At 32.2% G+C, this 26,751-nt stretch overlaps 1 protein-coding gene across 2 annotated transcripts; it reads right to left on the bottom strand.

Moving 5' to 3' along the window:
* Window positions 1–1,047: 1,047 nt before the first annotated feature.
* On the bottom strand, window positions 1,048–26,213 carry LOC136977890 (uncharacterized). Of its 2 annotated transcripts, XM_067273483.1 has the most exons (6): window positions 25,961–26,213; window positions 16,139–16,261; window positions 10,821–10,949; window positions 2,267–2,381; window positions 2,040–2,196; window positions 1,048–1,217 (listed from the first exon to the last, which is right to left on the bottom strand). In XM_067273483.1, exons 1-6 carry the CDS (start codon window positions 26,130–26,132, stop codon window positions 1,098–1,100), a joined length of 816 nt encoding a protein of 271 aa, XP_067129584.1. In that variant the 5' UTR covers window positions 26,133–26,213; the 3' UTR covers window positions 1,048–1,097. The 2 variants fall into 2 exon arrangements, 1 of the variants encoding a protein (XP_067129584.1); XR_010881142.1 differs by lacking the exons at window positions 10,821–10,949; window positions 16,139–16,261; window positions 25,961–26,213 and adding an exon at window positions 2,452–2,540 and having other exon boundaries at window positions 1,059–1,217.
* Window positions 26,214–26,751: the final 538 nt, after the last annotated feature.

Raw genomic sequence — 26,751 nt, 5'->3', positions numbered from 1 at the left:
AACCATCCTATTCCGATTCAAAAGTCACTGAAGTTACTAAGCTTCAGACAGGGTGAACAAAATCGTGCTCCACATACAATCTAGCATCCATACATACAGAAGAAAAAACCTGATGGTGGATTCAAAAATATTTTTTGAACAGACTGTGTCTTCTTGGATCGATTAAGAAAATTGCCTAAGGACGAAATTCAGCAATTAAAAAAATTCTTTTAAATTAATTCGTCACCAGAGGGACACCACAGAAATCTACATTAAACAGCGCTCCTCAAGTAGATATAAAAGTCTGGAAGTCTCCTACTGGATAGGTTAAAAATTGAAGATGTCTGTAAGATCCGCCAGTTTCCGAATTTTTTACTTTTGTCTTAATTTGGATGTTTTTAATGTGTTTTAAAGGAACGATTTCAACCCGGCGACTTAGCAGCCTCAAAGGAAAGGTCCGGTCGTCAAATGGTGTTCTGGAACACGTAAAAGAAATAAATGGTGGATTCAAAAATATTTTTTGAACAGACTGTGTCTTCTTGGATCGATTAAAAACCTGAATCTTTGTCATATCTCGACATTTCAACGTGTCCTGAGTCCAAAAGTGTAAAAATTGGGGAAAGGGTCATTTTTTGATCGATCGCTACACTTTTCCTCTGTTACATATAACAGCCGAGAAAGTAAAATTATCAAATACATATTTATATATTAACTTTGTCATTACTTAGAAGAATCTTTTAGTTTTGGAATAAAAAAATTTCTACGCTCTATCTTTATTAGAACTCTACTTATCGGAGTTTTTATTTTGAGGTCACGTGATGACATCAGAATTCCCGGGCCTATTCTGTTAACAAGTCCGCTCCTGGTCGGAGTCGATAGATTTTTTACACAACTCCTAAGCCCTGAAATGAATGATATAAAACTTATATTTTATCCTTAAGATTAAAACTCCTGCAACTGGTCATTAGTATGTTACTTGTGTTTAAACATTCATTCTAAATTTTATTTAACAATTACAAATTAGCTTGCTATGAAAAATTGTAATGATGCATTTTATGTAAAGTTTAATAAATTTTATTCTAAAAAATTATTTACAGATTAAACGTTACTTAATAATATTACAGTGAAAAAGAACGTATTCTTTGATGTTGTTGTTGTTGCTGCTGCTGCTGCATCATTACTGCTGCATAACTGGGACATGATACGTCAGACATCATTTCATGAGTTATTAAATCACACTGAAAATAGTTTGTTCGTTTATTTTACGTCAATCATTTATATAATAAGAATTACTTCTTATATAATCTACACTCTATTACTACATGTAATTTGTACGTATGTAAGGGAGATAAGCCCAAAATTACATATTTCAGTAAAACGACATATTGTGTAGTTTCCATAATAATTCGGGGAAGATACGACTGTCACTACATCATTAAGTCGTTTAGTATGTAAGCTTTACTTGCATGTATCTCTGGCCTACGCATACTGGCATATGTCATTCTTCTCGCATACTTGTGGGCAAAACGTCCACACTAAAAGGGATAGCGGGGGTTATAACAAGTCGGACAAAAATCGAACAAAGGGGAAGGGAGGGGTCGAACATTACGTTCGTGGGGACGTTCGTTTTATTTAATTACATTTTATACAGTTTCATTATTCATAAAGTAATAAAGGTTTTAAGATGGGTTGAGTTTTGTTGTCCGTAAAGGGGAGAGGTTACAGAACTTGGACAAACTGGGACAATGGAGAGGGGGTGTAAAAATTTCAAGAAATATGCGGACGTAATTTAGGGACAACTCCTTACGTGTAATATCATGTACAGTACAGTACGTTAGGACGTATGTTATATATATAATATAATATACTATATTATATTATATATATAATATACATTATAATATAATAACGTATATATTTAATAATTTTATAAATAATATATAGTATATATTATATACTATAAAATAATTATAATTATTATAAGTTTCGAATTTATAATAAAATGAATCCATTTCGCTTATTTAATATAAAAGTTGTAATTTATATAAAATAATACAAACCGTGCTCGCAGAAGTCCTTATTATTTCCTCGTAAGACGGTGGTCTGTCTATTTCCTCATGAACTGTTTCTATTGTATAACAGGTAGTATCACATTCAAAACCTTCGAGTTGAGAAGTTGGCCGATTTTCAGTTCTCATTCGTATATCAAATAATCTCCTACATTAGATGTGATATAAAATATAATTTAAAATAAACTTTTATTTAAATTATGAAAATGGGGTCTTACTTTTTAATAGAATATATTAAAATTATTATGAAGATTCCAGCGATTACCACAGCAACGATGCATACAATAATCAATATGGTTGTCGTTTCTTTAGATTTGCTGCTTTTCGGATAAACTATAAAAGAATAAAACTGATTAGATCACCATGCTAACATATTATTCATTAAAACAAGAAATAACTAAACCGTGTTTATTATCAACACAAGCACTTCCGACATTTTTATCAATGTCATTTTTAAGCGAAGAACATAACTTTGGAACATTAAAATTTTAAAACAGAGAAACATTAAATATTCGAAAGTGGAATACGTATTTTCGAATATAACGTTAAACATTAGAAAAAATTCAAATTGTTTTAAAATTAAATTTAAACCAGCATAGTCACGAGAACAGCATGCGCATAGATATAAATTAGTTTGAAATAACAATAAAATTACATAAAATAATAAGATAAACGTTTACATGCCGTTACTAAATTTAGAATTACTGCAAATAGGTAATACCATGACAATATAAATGTTAAACGCCGAAATTTTTAAAAAATGATACGCATTCTTGGAAGATCCGATGTGGATTTATTACATGGTTCCATTCTTTCAATAAATAACGCCTCCCAGATAAAAGTAACTTTATTGTCAATTATTGCATTAGCAACGAAGTCTCATTCCATTTCAGCACACAATTCCTTTCCGCCATACTCCTTGTTGTTACAGATATCGTTCTGGTGTTCATTAAGACGGATTTGTAATTTTCTTGTCGTGGTTCTGATGTAAAAAATATTTGCATCGCTATCCGGGGTTTTAATGGAACCAAATAAACTCCCAATTTTTCTAGTGTGGAAAATACATCTCTGTCGTTGCAGAGGAGCTTGCTCAAGGTTATTTGCGGTTTAATCGGAAGAATAAACCCATATTTCTTAAAAATTTGGTGATGCGTAATGAAATGGGTCCTAGATATGAAATGGAAGGAGTTATAAACGTACGCTTCTCACTTTGTGCAATCAACGATGTGGGCGGGAAATGCAATTTACGTATCCGATTATTGACATGTTTAAACTTTGCATGCGTATATCCCGCTTTGCGGGTTTCTGTTGTTATAATGTGTAAAGCCTGGACTCCACATTACCTGAAAACAGAAACTCAGAAACGGAACTGAAACATACAGCGTTTTCATTTCAGTTCTGTTTTCGTTTTACCTTGACGCTACTAGCATCGAAATGAACTTTACGTGGAAATGCGCCATCTGTTGATCAGTTCTGTAATTGTCGTAGAGTCGAACATGGATGACGCTACGGATTTCGTTATGCTTTCTCTGCATTTATCAACAACGAAATTGTTAATAATCTTTGAATTATTTACATTTTTTGTCGTGCAGACATCTGTATTTTCTAAATTCTTCGATGAATAATTCCAAATCTATTTGTTTCTTCGTCCTTTTCGCTGCACTTTCCGCCATTACGACAACAAACTACACGTGACTAATACACGTGACTACGCGTCACAAATCCTTGCGTTTTTATTGGTTGCAGCACGACAGAAGCGCAGAACGAAAACGGAAAAGTTAAATAATTTTTAACTCTGCTTTCAGTCTTGTTTCTGTCCAACTGAACGTTCCAAAACTGAAAGTTTCGTCAGTTTGGCTTTCCATTTTACGATTACGTCGCGGATTCCGGTAATGTGGAGTCCAGGCTTAACTCTTTGCGTATTAAGTAGTGAGAGTTTGGAAGTAGAAAAGCTCCTCGAATACGTTCAGCAATGGCATTGTTTATATACCCTAGTGGTTGGAAGGATATGGTGGGTATAAACTACGTTATGTAAGGATATAAACTTAATTTATGATGCACACCATAGCTAATGCCTGTGGGAGTTCAATAAATTAGTAAATCCAAAAACCTAATCTTATTATTTTTTTTACTTTCTATAGTAAAATGAATAGAAGAGTGTACCGACGACAAAAGCTGTACAGACTGTGATAATTCGTTAGTGGTTCTATCCCATACTAAAAGAACATCACCTACGTACTGTACCTGATGTATAAGAGCGGGTCACGAGAGAAGCTGAGAAAATATTAAACTCAACATTTCTCATAATTAGCTTCGTTAAAACCGCTGATAATGGAGAACCCATGGATACGTCTTGTTTCTGAAGATAAACTTGGCTTTCAAAGAAAAAGTTATTATGTTCCATTATTAATAATAGTGCATCACGTATTTCTAATACTTGTTGTTATGCAATTTGTCTTTTTCAACAACAGGGTATTAGCTAACATTACTGCTTGAAAGTAGAGTACTGATGGATAGAGAGACACGACATCGATTTTGTAGAACCGAAACGTATTGGATGGCGACATGCATAACATTTTACTGATTGCTGATTTTGCTTCCATAGCTGAAGAAACTACAGCTCTGATGTGGAATTAGGATTTAAAGAACTTTAATATTGCACTTTTTAAAAAATACGTGGGGGTAGTAAGTTTGTTTACCAAAGGGTGTAACGGCCACCCTAGTTTGTGGGCTTTTGTTTCAAAGAAAATCCTTGGGCATGCGATTGGTTAACTTGACCCACCCTTGAGGTGTAGATCAAGGAGACCAGAGTGCATTGACGATAAACAGGGCTGTGAAATGATTTCTCTTGTTTTTCTTAATACAAAAGGCGTTGGATCTAAGATTAATAAAATCGACCCAGACTGCGACAGAAATTGATTTACTCGCTAGAAAATCATCATTTTTACATAATGTAAATCTTTTTTTCTTTATCAGTAATCAGTAACCTTAAATACTCTCTCTTAAGAAACTGCTTCACTAACCCAAAGTCATTGTTCACAGTTTTATGTCTCACACGATGGCATGCTGAATATAGTAGCCAGTTCTATGTTTCCAATTTCGATCTGATTTTCTTGTGAACAATCTCGTATCGCGGCCATAACTGGCAGTATTAAACAGTTTAATCTAGTTTTATATCGCCAGTTGATCTAAGAAAAGGAAGGAAACGTGCGAAATAAGAATTAAGTAACATTACAAGAAAAAAATATCGTTTACAGTTACATTTAACAATATAACAGTTAACGAGATATAATCTATAGCCTACTAGAGCTGACCAGCCTAGTAGGCTATAGATTATATCTCGCTTTGACGCTACAAACACGCTTTGACATTACAGTAAACGCAAGGAATTAAAATTAAGAAGAATCAGGAAAAAGGTTAGTATAATTTTATATATTATATACAATAGGAACCTGGTTAACTCTAACCGGGATTACTCGAAGTCATTTTTTTTCCTTATTCGTCCAGCATATAGATTTACATGTTAAATCAAAGTGGTTAACTCGAATGGGGTTTTGATACAGTATAGTATTGTCATAAACTCTCCAGAATTTTAACTTTAATTTTCCTTTAAATAAAACAATTAGCATTCATCTATCGAATAAACTAATCAAAAACTTTCTTTAACGTTGCCGGGAAAGTTAAACAACTTGTTTCTGGACTTTTTCTGTTTTGGAAACTTAAAGCTCCAAATGACGTTTCTAGCAGACTATCTAGAATACAGTTCATAAATTGTTGATTTTCTTTACTCTGCTATGACGATTTATCCAAATCAGCTACATCATTCGCAGATTCAAACTGCGTTGTGTTTCGCAGTAAGGCACTGTACTGTACATGATTCTCCTAAAGAATTCAAGTTGAATGTACAGCGCCTTAGGAGAATCATGTATGTGATTAGAAAACTTTGAATTTAACTTGGAAGGTCCCCTTCCAAGTTAAATTCAAAGTTTTCTAATCACATACACTGTCTTTTAAGTAGATTCACGCTTTAGATGAAAACTTTTAAGTGTTTTATAATAGTAAAAATACAAAAATCACTAATGCATTGTTCTTTTGAATAAGCACAGGAAGCTAAAAGTCACTTATTACAGAATGCCTGTACACACACAAAACACTCCAGTATGACAGGAACACATCTCTGCAAGCTAGTCCTATCGAGGAGACGACTAAAGGAGCCCTAAGGGCAGAGACGGATCTACATAGGAACTAATAGGACTTAAGTCCTGGGCCCCTAAGTGTCAAAGGCCCACAAAATTGAATTATCATCATAAATTTTTAATACTTTTTCATTAACAATGAGCATTTATTGTATTGTAAAAAATCTTCTTCGTCCGGCATTATAGGCCTTGGAGGCCCTTAGCCGCAGTCACAATCTTTCTTCATCTCGTTCGGTCTACAGCCTGCCTCTGCCAATCTTCGATTCCGAGGTCTTGAAGATTTTCGGTGACCCCATCTATCCACCTTTTTCTGGGATGGCCTCTTGGCCTCTTTCCTTTCCCCTCATAGTGAATCCCTCGTGAAGCTGTTGCCATTATAGGAAGCCTTACGACATGGCTTAGCCACTGTAATTTTCTGGCTTTATTCATCTGTGTGATCATGGGCTTGCCTTAGGTTGTCTTCAGTTCCTGGTTTGTTTTTTTCCCTCCATATTGGTTCTCCATTAGCCATGATACTATTTTCATCATAGTATTCCACAGGTCCAAAGATTTTCCTTAGAATTTTGTTTTCGAATCTCTGTAGTTGTAGTTCCTCCTGCTTTGTCATTGACCATGTTTCACATCCATACAGAATCGGGTCTAATCAGCGACTCGTATACAGTTAGTTCCGTCTTTTTACTAAGGAGTCTGCTTTTTAGTATGTTTGTGAGCTCGAAGTAGATTTTATTACCCTGTAGCAAGCGAGTCTCTATCTCCTTCTTGATGTCATTGTTTCTGTTTGTCAGTCCCTAAGCACTTGAAGGATTCCGTAGTGCTGAATTCATACTGTCTACGGTTAGATGTTCTTTGTGGGATTCTCCCTTTTTTAGAAATAACCATGTATTTAGTCTTCTCTTCATTGATGATCAGACTCATGCTCTTGGCAGCTGTTGCTAATTTTGACGGTAATCTCGTCACCTCTCCTTGAGATGTTCCAATTATGACAATGTCATCTGCATATGCTAGTAGTGACAGTTTGTCTCTTGAGTCATTTTCCCTTTTGTTTTGTGTCTCCTGGGCCATTCTGACAACTTTTTCTAGAGCGATGTTAAAGAGAAGAGGAGACAGGGCATTTCTTTGTTTCAGTCCTGTTTTGCTCTGAAAGCTGGTGGCCCTGGTTTTTACTGTGTACCACACCTCATTCATGCAAATTTCCGCGATTCTGGAGAGTTTATCTGGTATCTCAAACTCCTTCATGGCCTTCCACACTGATTGCCAGTGAATGCTGTCGTACGCTTTTTGAAAATCAATGAACGACAGGTGTGTGTCGACATTGCATTCCCAGTTATTCTCAAGAACCTGTCTTAATGCGAAGATTTGATCGGTTGTGGCTCTATTTTTCGAAAACTAGCTTGATATTCACCCACTATTCCCTCCATATATGGTCAATATCCTCATAACTAGAGATGATAGGATCTTGTATGTCACCTGGCGTAGGGAGATCCCCCTGTAGTTTTCACACTCCATTTTATTTCCTTTCTTATGAATGGGGATTATGCTTCCTTCCTTCCATTCCATTGGCATTCTTTCCTGTCTCCAGATCTGCAAAATCAGATTATGGATTATCTTTGCAAGCTGCTGTCCACCATATTTGATGAGCACGGGTTTGATATTTTCAGTCCCTGCAGCTTTGTGATTATGGAGATTTTGTATGATGACCTGAACTTCACTCTGAGTAACTTTTGGTTGGACAGTGTATTTTGGGAGGAATGTGGCTGGAGTCATGGGGTCTGGACAGTTCAGAAGATCCTGGAAATATTCTTTCCATCTTTTGGAACTTCCTGTTCATTAGCTAACAGCCTCCCGCATGCATCCTTAATGACCAGAGGTTTTGGTCGATATGTGTTGTATAGAGTCTTAATGTCTGTGAAGAAATCTCTCACTTTCCGCTTCTTATGATTATTCTCTTCTTCTTCAATCAAATCTGTGAGAAATTCCCTTTTCTGCTGTCTAATAGTCTTAGAATGTTTTGATGCCTCATCATATTAGTTTTTGGTGTGTAAATCTTCTGGTTTGTCCAGCCAATTCATTCTAGCTTTCTTTTTTTGATTTACCACTTCTTCACATATGCTGTTAAACCATGGTTTTCTTGGTCTGTATTCTCTAGGTAAGATTTTTATGGCTATTTCTAAGATGGATGTGCATATTTCTTTCCAGGCTTGGTCCATTTCCATCTTCTTTATTGTGTTCAATTCTAGAGCCTTTCCTATTTCTTCCTGGTATTGTCGCTTGATATCATTAGCTTTAAGTTTATGTACTGTACCTCGTATGGAAAACGATGCTTGTCCTTCGTCAGTTTCACTTTTATGCTGGCTCTCAGCAGGAAGTAATCTGTTCCTGCTTCTGCTCATCTGAGACTACGTATGTTTTGCATGCTATTAGGATATCTCTGGTTAATGAGTATATTATCTATTTGGTTCCTAGTTAAGCCATCTGGGGATATCCATGTTTGTTTGTGAATATCTTTTCTACGGAAATTAGTACGGATTATCAGATCTCTAGCGCTGGTTAAGTTGATAAGTCACTCTCCATTATCATTGGTCGTCTTGTGCAGGCTCTTCTTTCCTATGGTGGGTTGGAAACACCGCTCTTTGCCTATTTTAACATTAAGGTCCCCCAAGAAGCATCACTATGGAACCCCTGCCATCGTGTTCTCCAGCTCCTTAAAGAATTCGTCTTTATTTCCTCTGTCGCTGACTTCTATGGGAGCGTGGGCGTTGACCAATGAGATATTGAACCATCGGCCTCTCATTCTGAGCTTAGAAATCCTCGCAAAAATGCATTTAAATGCCAAGATCGAGTCCCATATATGCTTAGCTACGATGAAACCAGTACCTAATTCCTGTCTAGTAATTCCTCCATATAGGATCATCATGTTCTCCGAGGTGATTTTGTCGTCCCCCACCTACCGTGTTTTTTGGATGGCTGTGATATCCATCTTATATCTCTGTAGTTCTCCTATTACGTCCTTAAGTGCTCCTGTTCTATAAAGGCTTCTTACATTCCAAGTTCCTATGTTATTCCGTTTTTCCAGTTCCATTGTCAATTCTCTTTAAAGGCTGTCCAGTTGTTTTCTTGTGACTGTTTCGTAACCATTCTGTTTTTTATATGGTGGGATTGTTAGCCCCACGCACAACTCCCAACCTGAAGGACTTATACGTTATAGTATTTATCGAAATCTCTTTAGATTTATAACGTTTCTTGCTGAATCTAGCGTTCGAATCCGTTACGAAAATAATTAACAGGAGAATTAATAAAAGAAATAAAAAATATTTAATAAAAATTAAAATAAAAATAGTTAGTATTAATAATATAATAATGATGATGATAATTTATAGTATTATCTGTATTAACTGTCCCATGGATTTCAATAAGCTCTAGGCTCGGAAAACCTACATCCGCTCCTGCCCGAGGAGTATTCTGGTTGGCTCGTGGAAGAGTTCAACTCAGAGTAAAGAAGGGGAGGCCGGATTGGGAAAATGCACGAAAAAATACATGCAGTCTTTTTCAAGTGAAAAGTTTCAAATACAAATGCATTAAAAAAAAATAATATTTATACGGTTCTTCAAGGAATTTACGGGAATAGCCTAGTCTCATTAGTTCATTCTCGGCACACCACTGTTGCTGATGGATTTCTCAGACTAGCTAACATAATAAAGAAATGAATTTTTAATAAATTAATTGAATAAATCAATTATATTCTGATTCTATGTAAAAGTTTAACGTTTTCAGAAAAATTTTAAAAATATAACAATCGTAAAGAGTGTTTTTTGTGATAATAAATTTTAAAACAAGTAATATAAAAAAAATTTTTTTAAAGTCAATTCCTACTTAGATCAACAAAGAAAAATTTTATTTTAGTTACTTTTTATTAAATAATTACAATTAATATAAATTTGTATATACATATGCAAAATATCTTATATAAGAGAAAATTTTTTCTCCCATATAAAACTAAAATGAATTAATTAAATTTAATTAATGAATTAATATTTGAAAAAAAAACTGTATTAACATCAAGTGTCATCCTCTACAAGTTTAAAAAAATGTATTTGAACTTGAGTGGATGAATAAAAAGTATTTTATTAACGATTGAAAATTTGAACAAGATATATAAATATATATAGGGAGAGTGTGAACTAATAGTAGGAATTTAAAAACGGATCTATTCTAGGGGCGAAATACAGTATCTCTATTTAAAAATTCTTACTAAGCACTTAGGAATGAACGGATCAACAATTCCAGAAAGCAATTCTCATTAACATATTTACCGATTTCGTTAACCGTTTTCAAGTTTCTAGATAACATGGACAAGTTTACATTGACGCAACGATTCTACGTAATAACACCCAGGGAAATATCGTATGGAGAGCTTATTATGGGTCACCGATAAGCCTGATGCACAAAATCTTGATTTTTAGCCGAACCTCCGTAACTTGAAGTCTGAATTTTTTTCCTAGAACGATTCGAGTTAACCAGGCTCCACTGTACTATTTATTTTAATAAATATAAATTTAATTCACAAATTTTGACTTACCTTTATCGAAATATTTACATCTGTCTATATAACGAAAATATCCCTCTTTGCATATACAAGTATACAAGTGACAATATGAATTGGAAGTTATACATTGTTCAGAAAAAATACAAAATCGATCTAAGGAAACTTAAGAAAATTATAATATATTAAAATTTATTATGACTTTTCTATATAAAATATCAAATTATATATATATGTATTTAGAATTATAATGCCTTCTACTTTTTATATTAGTCAGAAACAGAAATTAATGGGTTTAATTCCCTTGCTATAATTTTTTAAATACTTCTGGGTTAAATCTTCTGTAACAAAGAAAAGTTTTCCAAAATACATAATTATCTTTATTTATATATATTGGTAATTATGTATTTTGGAAGACTTGGAAGAGAATATAGTGGACCATTCGGCCTTAAAGCGTGTTAATTTTCATAAAAGTATTTTAGTCTTTAGATGCACTACAAGTAGTTATATAAAAATTCTCTTTTGGAATATTGATTAAATCTGTAAATCAGAAATTATCATTATTTCAAATAATATATATATACAATGAGTAACTATGGCATTTTTATTGAAAGCAATTTTTCCATCTTATTTCAAAACACTTTCCTCTTTATTTAGAACAGATATAAAAATTTAACGTAAAAATAATGTAAAATTAAAAAATTAATCTGATTTTTATACTTAAGTAACTATATAATAATCTTAAATAAATTAATAAATTATTTATTATATATAACAATTATCGATCCTTTTTATGTATACCAATTGAGTTATTCAGTAAATTTTTCCAATCCAATTTTATTACATATAATTAACCTAGTTTACATAGTTAAACATATTCTTGTGTAAATAGTTAAAAAGCCAACATTTCTGAAGTTTGAAAAGTTTCGCTATAAATATAATAATTTAAACGGAATGAACTATAAAATATTCGTACTTTTTGGAAAAATTTTACTTCCAGAATGGTACAAACATTTTTAAAAACTGCAACAGTAGTATCTATGTTTTATTTTGTTTTTAACTGTTATAAGGAAAATTTCAATAAAAACGAAGATTGAATGCACAGAATACAATGGTTTGCAACCTACGATGTTTTATTGCTTACATGCTGAATTAAAAATAATATATATATGCAGTGTGCATATCCGTGTGTGTTTAATCTTTGTCAATAATCTTTGTGATAGTCAAATATAAACAGAACTTTTAATTTGAATTTTATGACGTTAATAGTAAAGTATTTATAGACGACCCATTTCAAAATAAGTATCTTCTCCAGTTAAACACTTCTGTTAGCATCCATATCACTTGCCAAAGCAGTCCTGGTAGCCATATTTTGTGATATCTTTAATAATCTTTGTCGTATTTTGTGACTGTGGGCCTGGCCGAACCCGTAATGGCTTGCTAAAAGAAGCTCTCTTAGTGCCCACAGGGCGAAAAGAATTAAAAAAAAAAAAAAAAAAAAACCGGTCGTCCCATTGTATGCTTGTCCGAATCCACGACGGATAATAACTAAAAAACCATCTTAATATACAGTGGGTGGAGTGAAAAAATATTTTGAATATTTTTATAAAAATAAATTTATAACTATATATTATATCGTGTTTGCAGCTGAATTAACTTTAAGTAATATTAAATAAAAGAAAAGCTTCAACTTCTTTCATTTTAAGAACATATAAAAGTCTGCAGGAACAGATCTGGAAGTAAACATATTGGAAAGCACTGTTATGATGTCCTTTTTGATCAGATATTCTCTTACCATGAAGAGCCGATGGATCCTGCCAAGGCAGAATCCTTAAAGACATAATAAAAATAGCTTCTAGTATTGCTTTGACAAATAGTACGAATGCTTGCAGAAGTGTGTAGTTGTATACAGAGCTTACTTTTGAAGGTCATGTAGTGTAAACGTTAAGCGTACACATACAAGACAAATACTTCAATGTATCAAAAGCAGTCTCGTAGTAACCAATTCGCTATCATATTTGTTAAAAATATGTCATAAAAATTTTTATACTTTTGTAGGAGATTGTCTTTTTACTTTTAGTTTAAAATTATTAAATTATTTAAAAAATTAGTTAGTTACAGTAGGATCACATTTAAGTATAATTAAAACATTAATAAACAATATCGTTTTATTTTTTGTAAAATATGAATTTATGACACATTTGCTAATTAATTAGTTCATCATCATCATACACCATTCACGAATTTAGGCCATGTTGACCCGTTTCGGTCTCAGCTAGACAGGATCTAGGAGTCGTTTTTGTGGACGTCCAGGTCGTCGTCGTCCTCGTGGTTGATACTGTAAAACTGCATGAGGTATCCTACCCGGCGACATTCGAGATACATGTTGAAGCCATTTTTCTCTATATGTGGAGAGTTTTTCAATTAATGGTCTCATGTGGAGTTCCTCCAAAATATCCTCATTTCGACGATGATCCAGGAGCGTATATCCAGCAGTTCGGCGCATAAACCTCATTTCGGCTGTCTGTAATCTTTTGATATCTTTCTTCTTTAGAACCCAGATTTCACTACTGTACAGGAGAGTTGGAACAGCAAGAGTTTTATATAATTTCAGTCTGGAGTGTTTTTGTACAAGGTGTTTTTTTAGAATATTGTTTATTATTCCTAATATTTGTAGAAATTTTGTGAGCTTATTATTTATGTCATTCTCACTTTCATAAGAAATACTGCATCCTAGATAAAGGAAATTATTAACTTGCTCTAAAGTTGTATTATCAATTACGATTTTGCTGCGTATTGGCTCTGTGCCTCTAAATGCCATTACTTTGGTTTTAGCATTTGAAATTTTCATGCCGTATTCTTTTGAAATTTTATTTAAGGTTTATTTACCTTAAATAAAATTTTTGTAACCTTTTTAAAAAACCTTTTTGTAAATTATCTTCAGAGTTAGCAATAATTACCCGATCATCAACAAATAGCATGGTATTGAATTTTATGTTGTTTGGAAGCCGAATTCCTGATGTATATTCTTCCTGCCATTGATGTATTATGCCATCTACATAGATGTTAAAAAGTGTTGGTGACAGTGATTTATTCCTTGTCTACTCCTTGATTTATTCTTCTATATTCTGAAGTGGAATTGTTGAACTTAAGTTTTATGGTATTATTTTCATAAATATTGCATATATTTTGAAGTAGAATATTTGGTATGTTGCTGTTTTGTAGGATGTCAAAAAGTTTGGGTCTTTTTATCATGTCAAAAGCTTTGGTATAATCTATGAAAGCTAAATGTGTATTCAGATTAAATTCTCTTCGTTTCTCCAGTAATAATTTAATGGAGAAAGCTGAGTCTATACAAAATCTGCCTCCTCGGAATCCGTTTTGATATTCCAAAACAAATTTTTCACCTTCTTAGTTTTAATCGTTCATTTAGAATTCTAGCATAGATTTTATAACAGGTATTTAGCAGGCTAATGCCTCTGTAGTTATCTAATTTTCGTTTATCTCCTTTTTTGTGTATAGGCAGTATAATACTCTTCTTCCATTCAAGTGGTATACAGGCTTGTTCATATATATTATTGAAGAATGTTAATAATCTCTTGTGGAATTTATCACCAGCATATTTGTATAACTCTCCATTTATGCCATCATCTGCTGTTGCTTTTCCATTTTTTGTTTTGGTTAAACTTTCAAGCAATTCTTCCTTTGATAATTCAGTTCTATTTTGATTGTTGCTTTCAAAAATCTTGTTAGTATATGTAGGATCTGTCCAAAGTGATTGATAATAGTGAAGAAACTGGTCGTTTATCAAACCACAATTAATCTTTACGGGTTCTTTAATTTCTTGATTCACAAATTTTAATCTTTTGAAGGCATTTGGTCTTATTTTGTAAAGATCTGATTCTAGTTGTGAAATAAATTTTGTCCGTGATTCTCGTTGTCTTTTCCTTATTTCTCTTTTTGCAATTGCCCTGCAGCGTTTGTATTCTATTGCATCTTCAGCTTTTTTGGTACTTAAAAATTTTTCGTATGCTGTGTTTTTCTGTAATATTAGTTGTTTGATTTCATTGTCCCATATTTTCAATTTCTTTCTTCTACAGGAATTGACTTTTACTGTGTCCAGAGACTCATCGGCTGCTGTTTTTATTATTGTTTTGATATTTTCCCATTCATTTTCTATATATTTGTCTTTTGAGATTTTCTCCATACGTTGTTCAATTCTTCTAGTATATAACCATTTGATACTATCATCGTATAATAATTTTACTTTAAATTTTTGTTCAGGTTCATGTCTAACATTCGGTTTCTTTTTTAGCCATCTAGGTGGGATTCTTTATTTTGCTTGGATTAGGAAGTGATCAGAGCCTACTTCAAATCCTCTGTATGATCTGACATCTAGGAATAATTTTGACATTTTTTCATTAGCAATAAAATAATCAATAATTGAATTGGACTGCTGTCGTTGCAAAGTATATTAATTTTATGTATATTTTTATGGTTATAAAACGTATTCATTATTTTAAGATTATTATAAATAACAAAATCAATGAGTCTAATACCATTTCTGTTACGAGTATTCTCTCCGAAGGTTCCAATATTTTTATTTACTGGAGCGTTTCCCACTCTTGCATTCAGATCTCCTGTTATTATGGTGTAATCGTTCTTGTTAATTTTATTAAGAATTTCTTGCAACTTTATATAAAAATCTTTGTTTTCTTCTTCTCGGCCTTCTTCAGGAGCGTATGTACCAATAACAGTTAAATTGCCTCTGTTAATTTTTAAGCGGATTTCTATGATTCTTTCTGTACAGTATGTGTAATGAAGGATATTTTTCTTAAGAGATTTATGTATCCAAATCATTATACCCGCTTGGGCATGAGTTTTCTTATTTACTCCACTATAAATAAGTGTATAATTTTTAGTTTTTTTTGTTCCTTTTAGTTTCTTCTTTGTTTCTGAAGTGACAGTTATGTCAATTTTTCCATTCTGAATACAGAGTCTAATTCTTCCTCTCTACCATTAATGCATCGAACATTCCAAGTAGCATACCTGACAATGTTATCTTTCTTCCAATTGCGATTATTCGTTGTTCTCTGCCGTATATCGTCGTCCGTATTATCCGTCCACTCTCTGTTTCGCTGAGACTTGTAAGTAATATTAAAGTTCCTCATGTCTGGTTACTAGCCATACGATGAGTGGTCCAGTAGTAGGACAAATCTCACAAATATATTTATATTAGAATATAAGCAGACGAAAAGCGTTTAATTAAAGCAATTAACTAATTAATTGCTTTAATTTAAAATGGTCTCCAAAAATATGTAAATTTGTAAAAGATATTAGAGTTCAAAATTTACCTTTTTCGTAACATCTATTTTCGATGAGTTCATACCGATGGTCACAAACACATTTTCTTTTAGAATATTCACAATAACTATTGTCTAACCAGCTACAATCGTCATCTTCCAAACAGAAATCTTCTGCAATAATAATAATATAAGATAATAAAACTTTCAATAAGATTTTGTAGTATTTTGTATATTTTGTAGATTTTGAACAAAAGTAAAACTATAGAATCTGACCATCAAGCGTTTTTTAAATTTTGTTTTAAAAAGCTATTTTATTCGATAAACATAATTTAAACGAATATATTCACATCGCATAGAGAGCTGTATCCTCTGTATATGCCGACTTCGGTATGTTTTTGCTGTTACGAAATTACGAAACATTGCACAATACTTGATTGACTTTGCATTCGTAAAAAGATATCTTAACCTTTACATTTTATGCCTTTTTTGAATAACTCGTGTGCTACGCGAAAAAATTGAAACGAAGGAGTGTATGATCCACTCAAAAAGCAAAGGATTTTTTCAGTGTGTAAGTATATTTGGTTGATTGTGTGACCATAGGGCCGGTATCTCTTTGATACCACGTCAGGATGACACCACTGTATCCTTAGATTGATACAGAAAATCAATTGCGCGAGCGGTTACGTATGGGTTAGACCCGGAATGAAGCGAGTGGAGAGGATGACGGAAAGAACGCACCCAGAGATTTATATATAAAAATATACCCGTTTATTTTCTCCATAGGACTAATTAGATACAAGCGATTACTTTACAGAGAGATACGTGATAAGGTACATGGCTCACGATCCGCGAACATAAATTCTATGCGGATTAGAGAGAGAGAGAGAGAGAGCTTACAAATATTCGCGTGTAGGATAAATACCTTAAGATATGTAGTCGGATGTCGATGTAATAATCGATGATATCCTTATAGACCGTTGTAGGCGTTCGGGCTAAGAATAAATGATCTTGTAGTAGATCGTCGGTAATGACTCTGTCCACTAACAGGTAATAGTTGTTCAGATAGGAAGTGTAACGATGACAGTTCGGCTTGAATATAGATGATGAGGGAGGATCGGCGGCGACAGGTAACTATCCTTTTGAGCGCACAAACACACGGTCAGTAACAACTTCTCCGTCTTACTCATCGTACTCCCTTTTTATATGGGGAGGGAGTTTGCAGGCCCTTTATTGATTTCGTCAGAAGAGATGATCTTCTTGGACCAATAAAATTATTGGTGACGTAGTCGTGTCACCGAAATTTGACTCATCTTAACAAGGAACTCAACTCGTGGGAATCGAGTTTAGACCGCTCTTATCAGAAAATTTTATCAGTTGATTTCCGTTTAACTAACCCTTTTTGGTCTACTTCGTTCCGTTTTGTATAAAATGTAGAGTTTGCATAAAATATAGTTAAAAGATTATAAAGGTACATATAAATGATAAAGTTCACAATATCCCGATCGTCACAATTGTTTTCAGATAGTGGCACGTAACACGATCTGAAATCGAGGAAATGTGCATTGCGGACAATCTTTTAAGGGAAACCGGCTCCTATTCGAGCGTTATCGACGCGAAGAAAACCCGGAAAACTTCATGAGCCGTCCCAACCGCGAACCCGAACGCGAACTCGACTACCAGTGTTTAAGAATCAAATCCGCTTAGCCACTGGGGCAGTATGGATGTAGGATGGAGAACAACTCATCAATGGATTCTATGTGTAAAACTTTTGCAATAATGTCGACCGGGATTCGATTCCGGATCCTTCGCGGCAGTCTTATCGCTCATTTCTCTGGCTGGCTGAGAAAAACAACGAATGTACAGTACATTATATTGATAGCTCGTATAAACATCGTAGTAGCTCAGGATATACATGTAAAGACGGGACTTGTACTTTACTAATAGAAGATGATAGGATCTCTAGATCATTTTAATGGAAAAATGAGAAATTCTAGTCTTGTATAAAATAAAATAAAATAAAATAAAATAAACTGTTAAATGGGGTCAAAATGTGCTTATAAGATTAAAAATTTCCTCTTAGAAAATTAAAACAATCAAAGATCTAATATATTTTTACTTTCCCGGCTGTAATACAGAGAGAAAATACGGCGATTCAGCAAAAACTGACCCTCCCGGAATTTTACATTTTTGGACTCAGGACTCCTTGAAATGTCAAGAATGCAAAAGACATCCAGGGTAATTTCTGTGTGTATGAATGGGAGTGTGTGTTGGGGGCACGATCTGTTCGAAGTTTAATAACTCCTGTGCTTTTTGTCGAAAAGTTTGGTAGTTAAAGGTCGACGGGGTAAATGGGGGTCCTGTATATCTCCAATAGGGTCGGACTTAATAACGATTTTACTCGTTATTAGTATTTACAGTTTTGTTTTTTAAAAATAAAACTCATCCCTACCCTCAAAATTAAACTTTTTGCCATTTTATAATAGTTAAAAATATAACAAATTTTTAAAATAAAATTTGATAACAGATGACGCCACCAAAATTTTAAATGTTGCTGGGAAAGTAGAGCAATTCGTTGTTGATTTATTTGAAATGGTCTCAATTAAAACAAATAAAAAGAAAAATGTAATAAAAATATAAAAAAGAAAAAAATGTACATTTAATGTACAGTCTTCAGTGAATTTGTAAAAGAACTTGTAATCTGGAAGCATCTACTTTAAACTAAAGAGAAGCTTAACTGTCCGAAATGCATGTTTAATAAAGTAGAACACCCAAAAAATATCTCTCAATTGAAAACACTTTCCAAAAGGTGTGATAAGTTCTCAGACTGAAAGCTGATATAGAAGCTTTATCCATAAATTTTTAAACAATGAATGCTCTTAAATTTGTTCTTGAAAGCTTCACCGTGTCATCATGCTACTAAAGCAAGAACACGAAGTGCTGAGAATAATAAACAGTTTATGGTATTGCTTCAAAGCGCAAAGCTTATCTTTACCAAAACAAACTTCTCAAAAAAATTGGCTCTCATTTCAAGTTCCATAATTTTTACTTGGCGCAATATTTTTCTACACCCCGAATGTTTTTCTTTGAATTTATTTTGAGTAATTTGACAGTGGCGTGCCGTCATTGGAAGCGATGGAAGCGCCGCTTCCACCTTTCAATGACCTTCCCTTGAATTTTATAAAATATAAATTTTCATATTTTAACGTACTTTGAATTAATTAAAATTAATATTTTATTATAACTGCATTATGTATCTTTTACAAATTTCTATACTACATGTAAAAAAAACGATAAGATTGCTATTGTATATTCGAATAATTCGGTGGCGGAAGGAATGTCGAAACCGGGTCAGTCTCCAATCAGCCAGATTATATAGGCATTAGCACATGCGGTTTACAGTGCACCAACCTCACCCGGTTTAGCTGGTAGAAGCGACACACTCGTAAAGAGTACAGCTTTATATCCCGGAGCGGTTGTGGGCTGTTATCCGCCTGCCTGTCAACTTCCAAGCAGCCAGATTATAGGCATTGGCGCATGCGCTTTACATAGCACAAACGTCACGGTTTAGCTGGTAGAAGCGACACACGCGTAAAGAGTACGCGACTTTATATCCCGGAGCGGTTGTGGGCTGTTAGCCGCCTGCTAGATATTCGGCCACCCTCAGCGCCGGATCCAATAGGTGCGAGGCCCGATTGATTTTTTTTGCGGGGCCCCTCAAAGTTTAGATAACAAAATTAATTAACTGTTAATTTACATATTGAAATATGTTGGGTTTTTTTAAATAATAATATACCTAGATATTTATTTTTGTAACATGTACTATTTTTAAATATATAAATTTTGACGTGATGCGGGGCCCCTTCAAACGCGGGGCCCGATTAGCACCAATCGCTCCAATCGCCTAAAATCCGGCCCTGGCCACCCTCGCCCGATTATGTGAATCACGAGCAGACTAGATCAACGGCGGGCAACCCGCGGGTCAGCTACGGCTGGCGAAAAGTTTCTATCCGGCCCGCGAGATCTTTAATAGATTATTAAATTGGAAAAATAACTAATTAATAGTTATTTTTCCAATTCTTTGTAATTTTCGAAAACGATAAGAGAAATAAATGTAGTAATTAACTTTTTATTTATTTATTTCATATTTGCAGACTAAAAAAATTACGAGTCACAAGAAGGCGTCAATTAACTACTACGGCGCGGAAAAAAAACGTAAAATTTATTCTGGCCCATGTTATAAAAAGGGTTGCCCACCCTAGACTAGATTTATAACAACCCAACCGATAGGAGTTTACTGGCACGTTTTTATGATAGTTCTGTATAGTTGACAGGAGTTTAAAAAAACTCCATTAAAATATTTGATATATTTATTCTGCGTTTATTCCGCTCTCCCATCTTATATTACTTACGGATTTCAATGTTAAACCGGTGATATTACGATTTAGTATGTCCCATCTGTAAGGAGATGCAGAAAAAACGTGTACAATTCTAGTACAGTGTTAAAAATTAACTGTTACTTTGGCAGCATCATTTACAACCAAATTTAATGAATGAGACGTACAGTACATACAATGGTACAAAAAAAAGCTCTAGAATTTATTTTCCTTAAATTTACGATTTATATATCCGTTGTCATAAAAATTTGTCTTTCCACTGTTTTCCCAAGACTACAGATATTCAGGTACAAAGTAACTGGTTTCGACTTATTTCTACTTAAGAAGTGACTAAATAATTAAGAGATTAGGGAATGGGGACATAAATAAAATCCTGTTGAAAGAGCCAGAATTTTACTTCAACAAAAGCTTAACAGAACCAATCACTCGCTCAGTACAGTGGGAAACTGATTTTCGTGTACACCTGGTATTAAAACGAATTAGTTAGAAAACGAATGACTATTAAGTTTAACATAGTTAGATTTTTACAGCTACGGTGAGAAACGTTTAAAATTTACAACAGCCCTGTGGCGTCCTTTCAGATATACTAGTGATGCGACAAAAGAGGCATTTGACATTGACCGGTATCGGCACCCTCGGGATTTGGCACGCACACACTCACTACACACCTACCTGGACCGCCACTAGTTCCATCCATTAGCTACTCGTATCAAGATATTTGACTAAGTGGATTGTTTTAAGATTTAAAAAGTAAAGAATATTTTATGTTATTTTTATGTACGTTTCTTTACAAAGCTATATTTTAAGTATATTAATACAATCGAACAATACATTATACCAGGTATATATATCCATCGCACATTTTATTTCACCGAGTAAGTTTTTATAATTTATTTTTAATTTTAGCCCTTATATCGTGGCTAGCGATTCAGAATGTAATTGTGATATTAAAAATACATTTAGAGAAGTCTACAGTTTTTACTGGCTTATCGAACAAATGAATACGGATGGACCCTAGACCAGTGATTCGTAACAGGGGGCCACGGTCCCTGGGGGTCCATAAGAAGTTTTCCGGGGCCGCCAAATTATGCAAAATTTCCTTCAGAATATAATAAAAAGAAAATTGATGTATAATCCGAATATCGTATTGAAAAGTGAAATAAGAAAGATAAAGTTTTTCTATTTAGTTTTTATTTATTTATTTTGTATTTCTTCCTACATACAACTTTGTTAGTACAGAAGAAATAAATGTAAATATGCTATTTACACCGCAGTATTTACTTCTTTTATTCCAAAGCAATTTTAAGAAACTATTAATGCTTGAAATTTTAAAAATAATTAGGAAAAATAGTAGGCTTTGAAAATTTAAATATTTTTGCAAAAGATATGCAAAATTCTTACCACAAGTGGGCGTTTTAGTTTTAGTTTAGTTTTAGCATCGACATTGGATCGATTTATCGACATGTTTCTTATTTTATTTTCTGTTAAAAATTAATGAGTTTTCATGTTTAATTGTGAAGTTTGAATGTTATTTAAATAGATAATGAAATAATAAAGTTATGATTTACATTTATTATATAAAAAATAAAGCAATAATAAAAAAATCAATTTATTATAGATAAATTATCAAATTATCAAATATAAATTATTATTAAAAACTGGGGGTCACAAAAAATTATGAAATATTTGGTGGACCGCGAGTATAAAAAGGTTAAGAACCACTGCCCTAGACCATCACTGACGCGCAATTAACTGATTGCCCCTGGAAGTCGGCTTCTTACAGGAACACAGCTTCCCTGTCATCAAATGTCACGGCACGCCACTGAATTTGATTAATTAATTTTTTAGCTGCCTTTCTATTGGTTGCAAATTATTTATGATTATTTTTTATTGCTTCTATAACATAATTTTGTCTCAAAACAGTCAATAGAAAAACAATGAAAAAAATATAACAAGATCAGAATCTAACTGCTACAAACTTAAAGAGGAAGAGAAAACTGCAAAATGTAATTAGTAGGATTGTTCCAGAAATTAAGCCAAATTCATTAGCTTAATTTCTCGGGACAGGCTTATACACATCAGTTCAAGATGACTGATATTTTTTTCCAAAATTCATATTTTTAAATTCTACTATATACTTTGAGTTTAGTCAACCATCGGTAGGAAATTAACTATTCTCGTAGTAGACAGAAGCAGGAGAAACTATTTTACAAGCCAATTTATTACGTTATTCATCAAATCATTAGTTTTTGCATTTATTGTAATTAAGTTTTTCTTTAAAATGATTAAATTTAAATCAATGTTTGATATTTGACTAATAAAAGTGGAATTATTTTGGCCGATTAAAATGTATGTTTCTTTATGTACAGCACCTCTTTATTTTTAAACGCTGCGACATACATATAAAATCATCGAAATTGGAGAGAACAATTAAGTGATGCTATATATAACGGATGAACTTATAGTTGTTAATTTTATAGCTATAATAATTTGGTGACGTAAATTCTTGTAAGATTAGTATAACGCCTGTATTTGAATAATTTCGCCAAGTTAATACTTTCTCTAGGATAAATGATGCGTCGTGCATTTAAAGTTGTACATTATTGATTTCTATACCTTTAACAAATACCACCAATGTGTTTATTTATGTTTCTGAATAAAGACGTTGGCAACTTTAGAATATCTATTTTGACGTCTAAGCTTTTTATGTGAATGTGATTTGAACTTTTACTTCCTATTTTAACAACTTTTAAAATTAATTTTTGTTCCATCTCTTTGTAACGTTGCAGATATTATTTTTCGGAATGATGAGATGTCGTAATAAAATATTATTTAAAGACTTATTGTAGATTATAAATTACCTAGCACTAGCAAATTAAAGAAAAATTAACTATGAAATTATTTATTGCATATTAGTAACTTCTATCAATATATTTACAAGAATCAGAAAAAGATAACCAAGGATTTATTCTACTTTTAATACTAAACACTTATTGATTAAATTTGGACTATGACCTTTGTTGTAAACGGACATGAAAGAATTTCACCGAAATCTAGATTAAACAAGAAATTATGCAATGTAATGATAATAGACGAAATCATAGAAACTGTGTCCCAAAATATACCGTTTACTAATTAAAATAAGATTCTATTAAAACATTCTGATTTAAGATAATAACTTCGCAATAATTATGTTCACTACAATTTTTAGATACCCTAACTGGACGAAGAAACAGCAGACGAATTTTAACAAGAGAAAACACAAGTTCTCTCTTGTTAAAATTTCGTCAAGAAATATAGTCCTAAATGAGCATTATCAATGCATTATCATTTGTTAGTACGTTCTTACTAACATTGATTTGGTGACGTAAAGAAAGAATATGTATTGCACTGTACTGTACATTTCTCTAAAAGCTTTACTTTCGAAAATCTAATAACGAAAAATGATATTTTTATTACGATATGATATGAAATTTAATAGTTAGGTTGAGGAAGAAGGTTTCTTAGAGTCAAAGCAAGCATATTTTTCAGAAAATTATTTTGTTTAAGTTCTGGACACTGGCAATTTTATCAAAATCTTACCGCATTGCAAATCGATGTGCTTATGCATTGCTTTCGTGGCTTCAATATTTAATTTCGACTTTTCACCGCAGGAATTTACGAGTGAAAATGTTCTTTCTACAGAAGTTGTAATTCCTAATGAACAAATGAATAATTTTATCAAATTATCAAAATCCTGAAATTCAAGATTCTTTTCATGAATTTCATTAATTATTTTGACCCATCGATCAGCTACACTCATTTTTTTTTTTTTCATCTTTCGCTTTCTTCAAGTGTTTCGTTATTATTACCTTCATTAGAGTCTATTGATTAAATTGTCAAATTTAAACTATTTTTCTTTGTGTAACATGTTTCTAAACTTCTTAAAAACTATTCTGTAAGCAATATTTCACGTCATTTCTTCCTTAGCGGTATAAATCAAAGTATAGGTCCCTTATCAACGCAGCATAAACATTTTCTAACTGATCACGAGCGCAGAAACAACATATAAATGTGTGTAATATACAAACTAAACAGCTAGGATTTTTTATTTCTTAAACAGGACAAAAGTGAATTTTTTACTAAAACGACAGGATGGCGAGAGCAAAGCAAAGTTATATTTAAAAAAAAAAGGTAAGGAAAAGAAAAGGTAATGAAAAAAAAAACGATACGAATGGTCAGCAGGGCAATAACTGACATATACAGTATTTATTTATTGAGTTAGTTTTTTAACGATAATTATTTATTTATTTAACAACAGATGCAGATTCAAATATCGCAATGAAAATTATTATCGATAATTATTTGAATGTCTAACGCAAAATTTCCCGAAATTAAAGTAATTAAAGAGCATTTCCACCATATAAAGTTAGCATAAATATATTTTAAATATAACAATTGATTATAAAAAAAAAATCCAGCAATCAGTTAGTTAACTTATCCAGCAACCTTTGGTGACGCCATCTGTTATATTTTATTTAAAAAACTATATTTTTAACTATTATAAAATAACAAAAAAGTTAATTTTCAAGATAGAGAGAGATTTTATAAAAATTATAAATTCTAACAACGAGTAAAATCATCATTAAGTCCTAATACTCACGACCTCCTTTATCTCCCCATCTCCTCGACCTCTAATCACCAAAATTTAATTCTATTAATTCCCCTAATAAACAAACCTCTGTGCAAAATTTCAGAAATTTTCGACAAAAAGCAAGGAGTTAGTAAGATTTAAAGAGGGTAAACAAAATCGTGTGCTACTTACATACACACACAAACCCGAATAGTTTTTTTTTTTTTTTTTTTTTTTTTTTTTTGTATTTCTCGACATATCGAGGTGTCCTGAGTCCAAAAATGTAGAAATCTTTGGGGTGGGGTTATTTTTTAACCGATCGTCATACTTTCCCTCTGTTATATATAACAGCCGGGAAAGAAATAGAAAAGCGAATTGTAAAAAAAATTAACCTTCTCTATATATTTTAAATGTTATTTAATATATAAACCTATAATTAAAAGAGCAAATTTATAATGGACTATATATATGGTATCTTGATGTAATATATACATGCATATCATATAGAAATTTTTAGAAATACTAACGAATTTATAATATATTGTAGATAATTTCATTATTATCTTAATTTATAATTTATATTAATTTAACTAAATTTTATTTTATAATTACTTGTTAAAAAATAAACTTATATTTGAAAATATTAATTTAATATATCTAAAGATTAATTTATAGTTACGCGATAATCGATACTGTAAAACGATTTTTAAATACATATTTATTTAGTATTAAATTTTAAATTTATAACTGATATATTGAAAATTATATTTTATTAATTTTAATTAAATAGTTTTTCTCTAATGTATTATTAATATATGTATATTCACTTCTAAATATAGATTTTAAGAGTCAAGTTTTACATACCCTTTACATAGGTCCATTCAGCAGAAAATCGTGGCTGGTTAAACACTATTTTGTTAGTTTTAGCATTAGTTTTAGAATTTGGAGAAATGTCTGTATTAGAAATGAGTTTATATTGAAATCCATATGCTTTTAAAATGCAACAAAAATATATAAGAAGTAATGTTAATCCCATATTATAATAACGAACGTATCAAATGCAATATATCAAGGTAATAAACATGTCCCTCTTGCAGCCATATCGTAAAATTTTGCAAAACTCTTATCTTTTCACATAAAGTGTTTATCAATGTTTTATCTGGATACTAGGACACTATCAATTAATAAAATTACCATTTTAAAAATAAGTAAATTACATACACACACACAATTTAAATTAGCTACAAAGGAATTTATAGGGCCTAAGTGTAAAGTATATTTTATAAAATGTAATAAAAATCTGTCACGTTAATTCAAACAATATATTAAGTGATGTTTTCATCACTTAATTTAAATACGACTTTTACAGTGAGTAATCGATATAAAAATCTGTACCATTTCAATAAAAAAAATACATACAGTATTTTTTTTGTGTATATATTATGTGAACACGAAAATTACAATAATTATTGTTTCTGTTACATTGTTACTGCATATAAAAGTTTACTTATTACCAAAACAAATCTGAACGTATTGTCTAGGCATTAGGACACACGTGCTTAAAATATGTACTGTATTATATGTAAATATGTATTTCATTCAATGGGAAATCAGCTGTTATTTATTTAATGAAAATTATTCTATCTGATGTTCAT

Source organism: Centruroides vittatus, unplaced genomic scaffold, assembly GCF_030686945.1.
Source record: "Centruroides vittatus isolate TY-2023 unplaced genomic scaffold, ASM3068694v2 contig_482, whole genome shotgun sequence".
Lineage (NCBI taxonomy): Eukaryota > Metazoa > Arthropoda > Arachnida > Scorpiones > Buthidae > Centruroides > Centruroides vittatus.
Note: the sequence above shows the minus strand (reverse complement) of the source record. Positions and strands in the feature narration are given on the sequence as shown.

Excerpts from the sequence above, each read along its gene's own strand:
- LOC136977890 (XM_067273483.1), bottom strand. The coding sequence starts at position 26,132 with ATGGGATTAACATTACTTCTTATATATTTTTGTTGCATTTTAAAAGCA. Across the intron at positions 16,262-25,960 it reads TGAATGGACCTATGTAAAGG|AAGATTTCTGTTTGGAAGAT; the intron begins GTATGTAAAACT and ends TTATTATTGCAG. Across the intron at positions 2,197-2,266 it reads TTAATATATTCTATTAAAAA|GAGATTATTTGATATACGAA; the intron begins GTAAGACCCCAT and ends CATCTAATGTAG.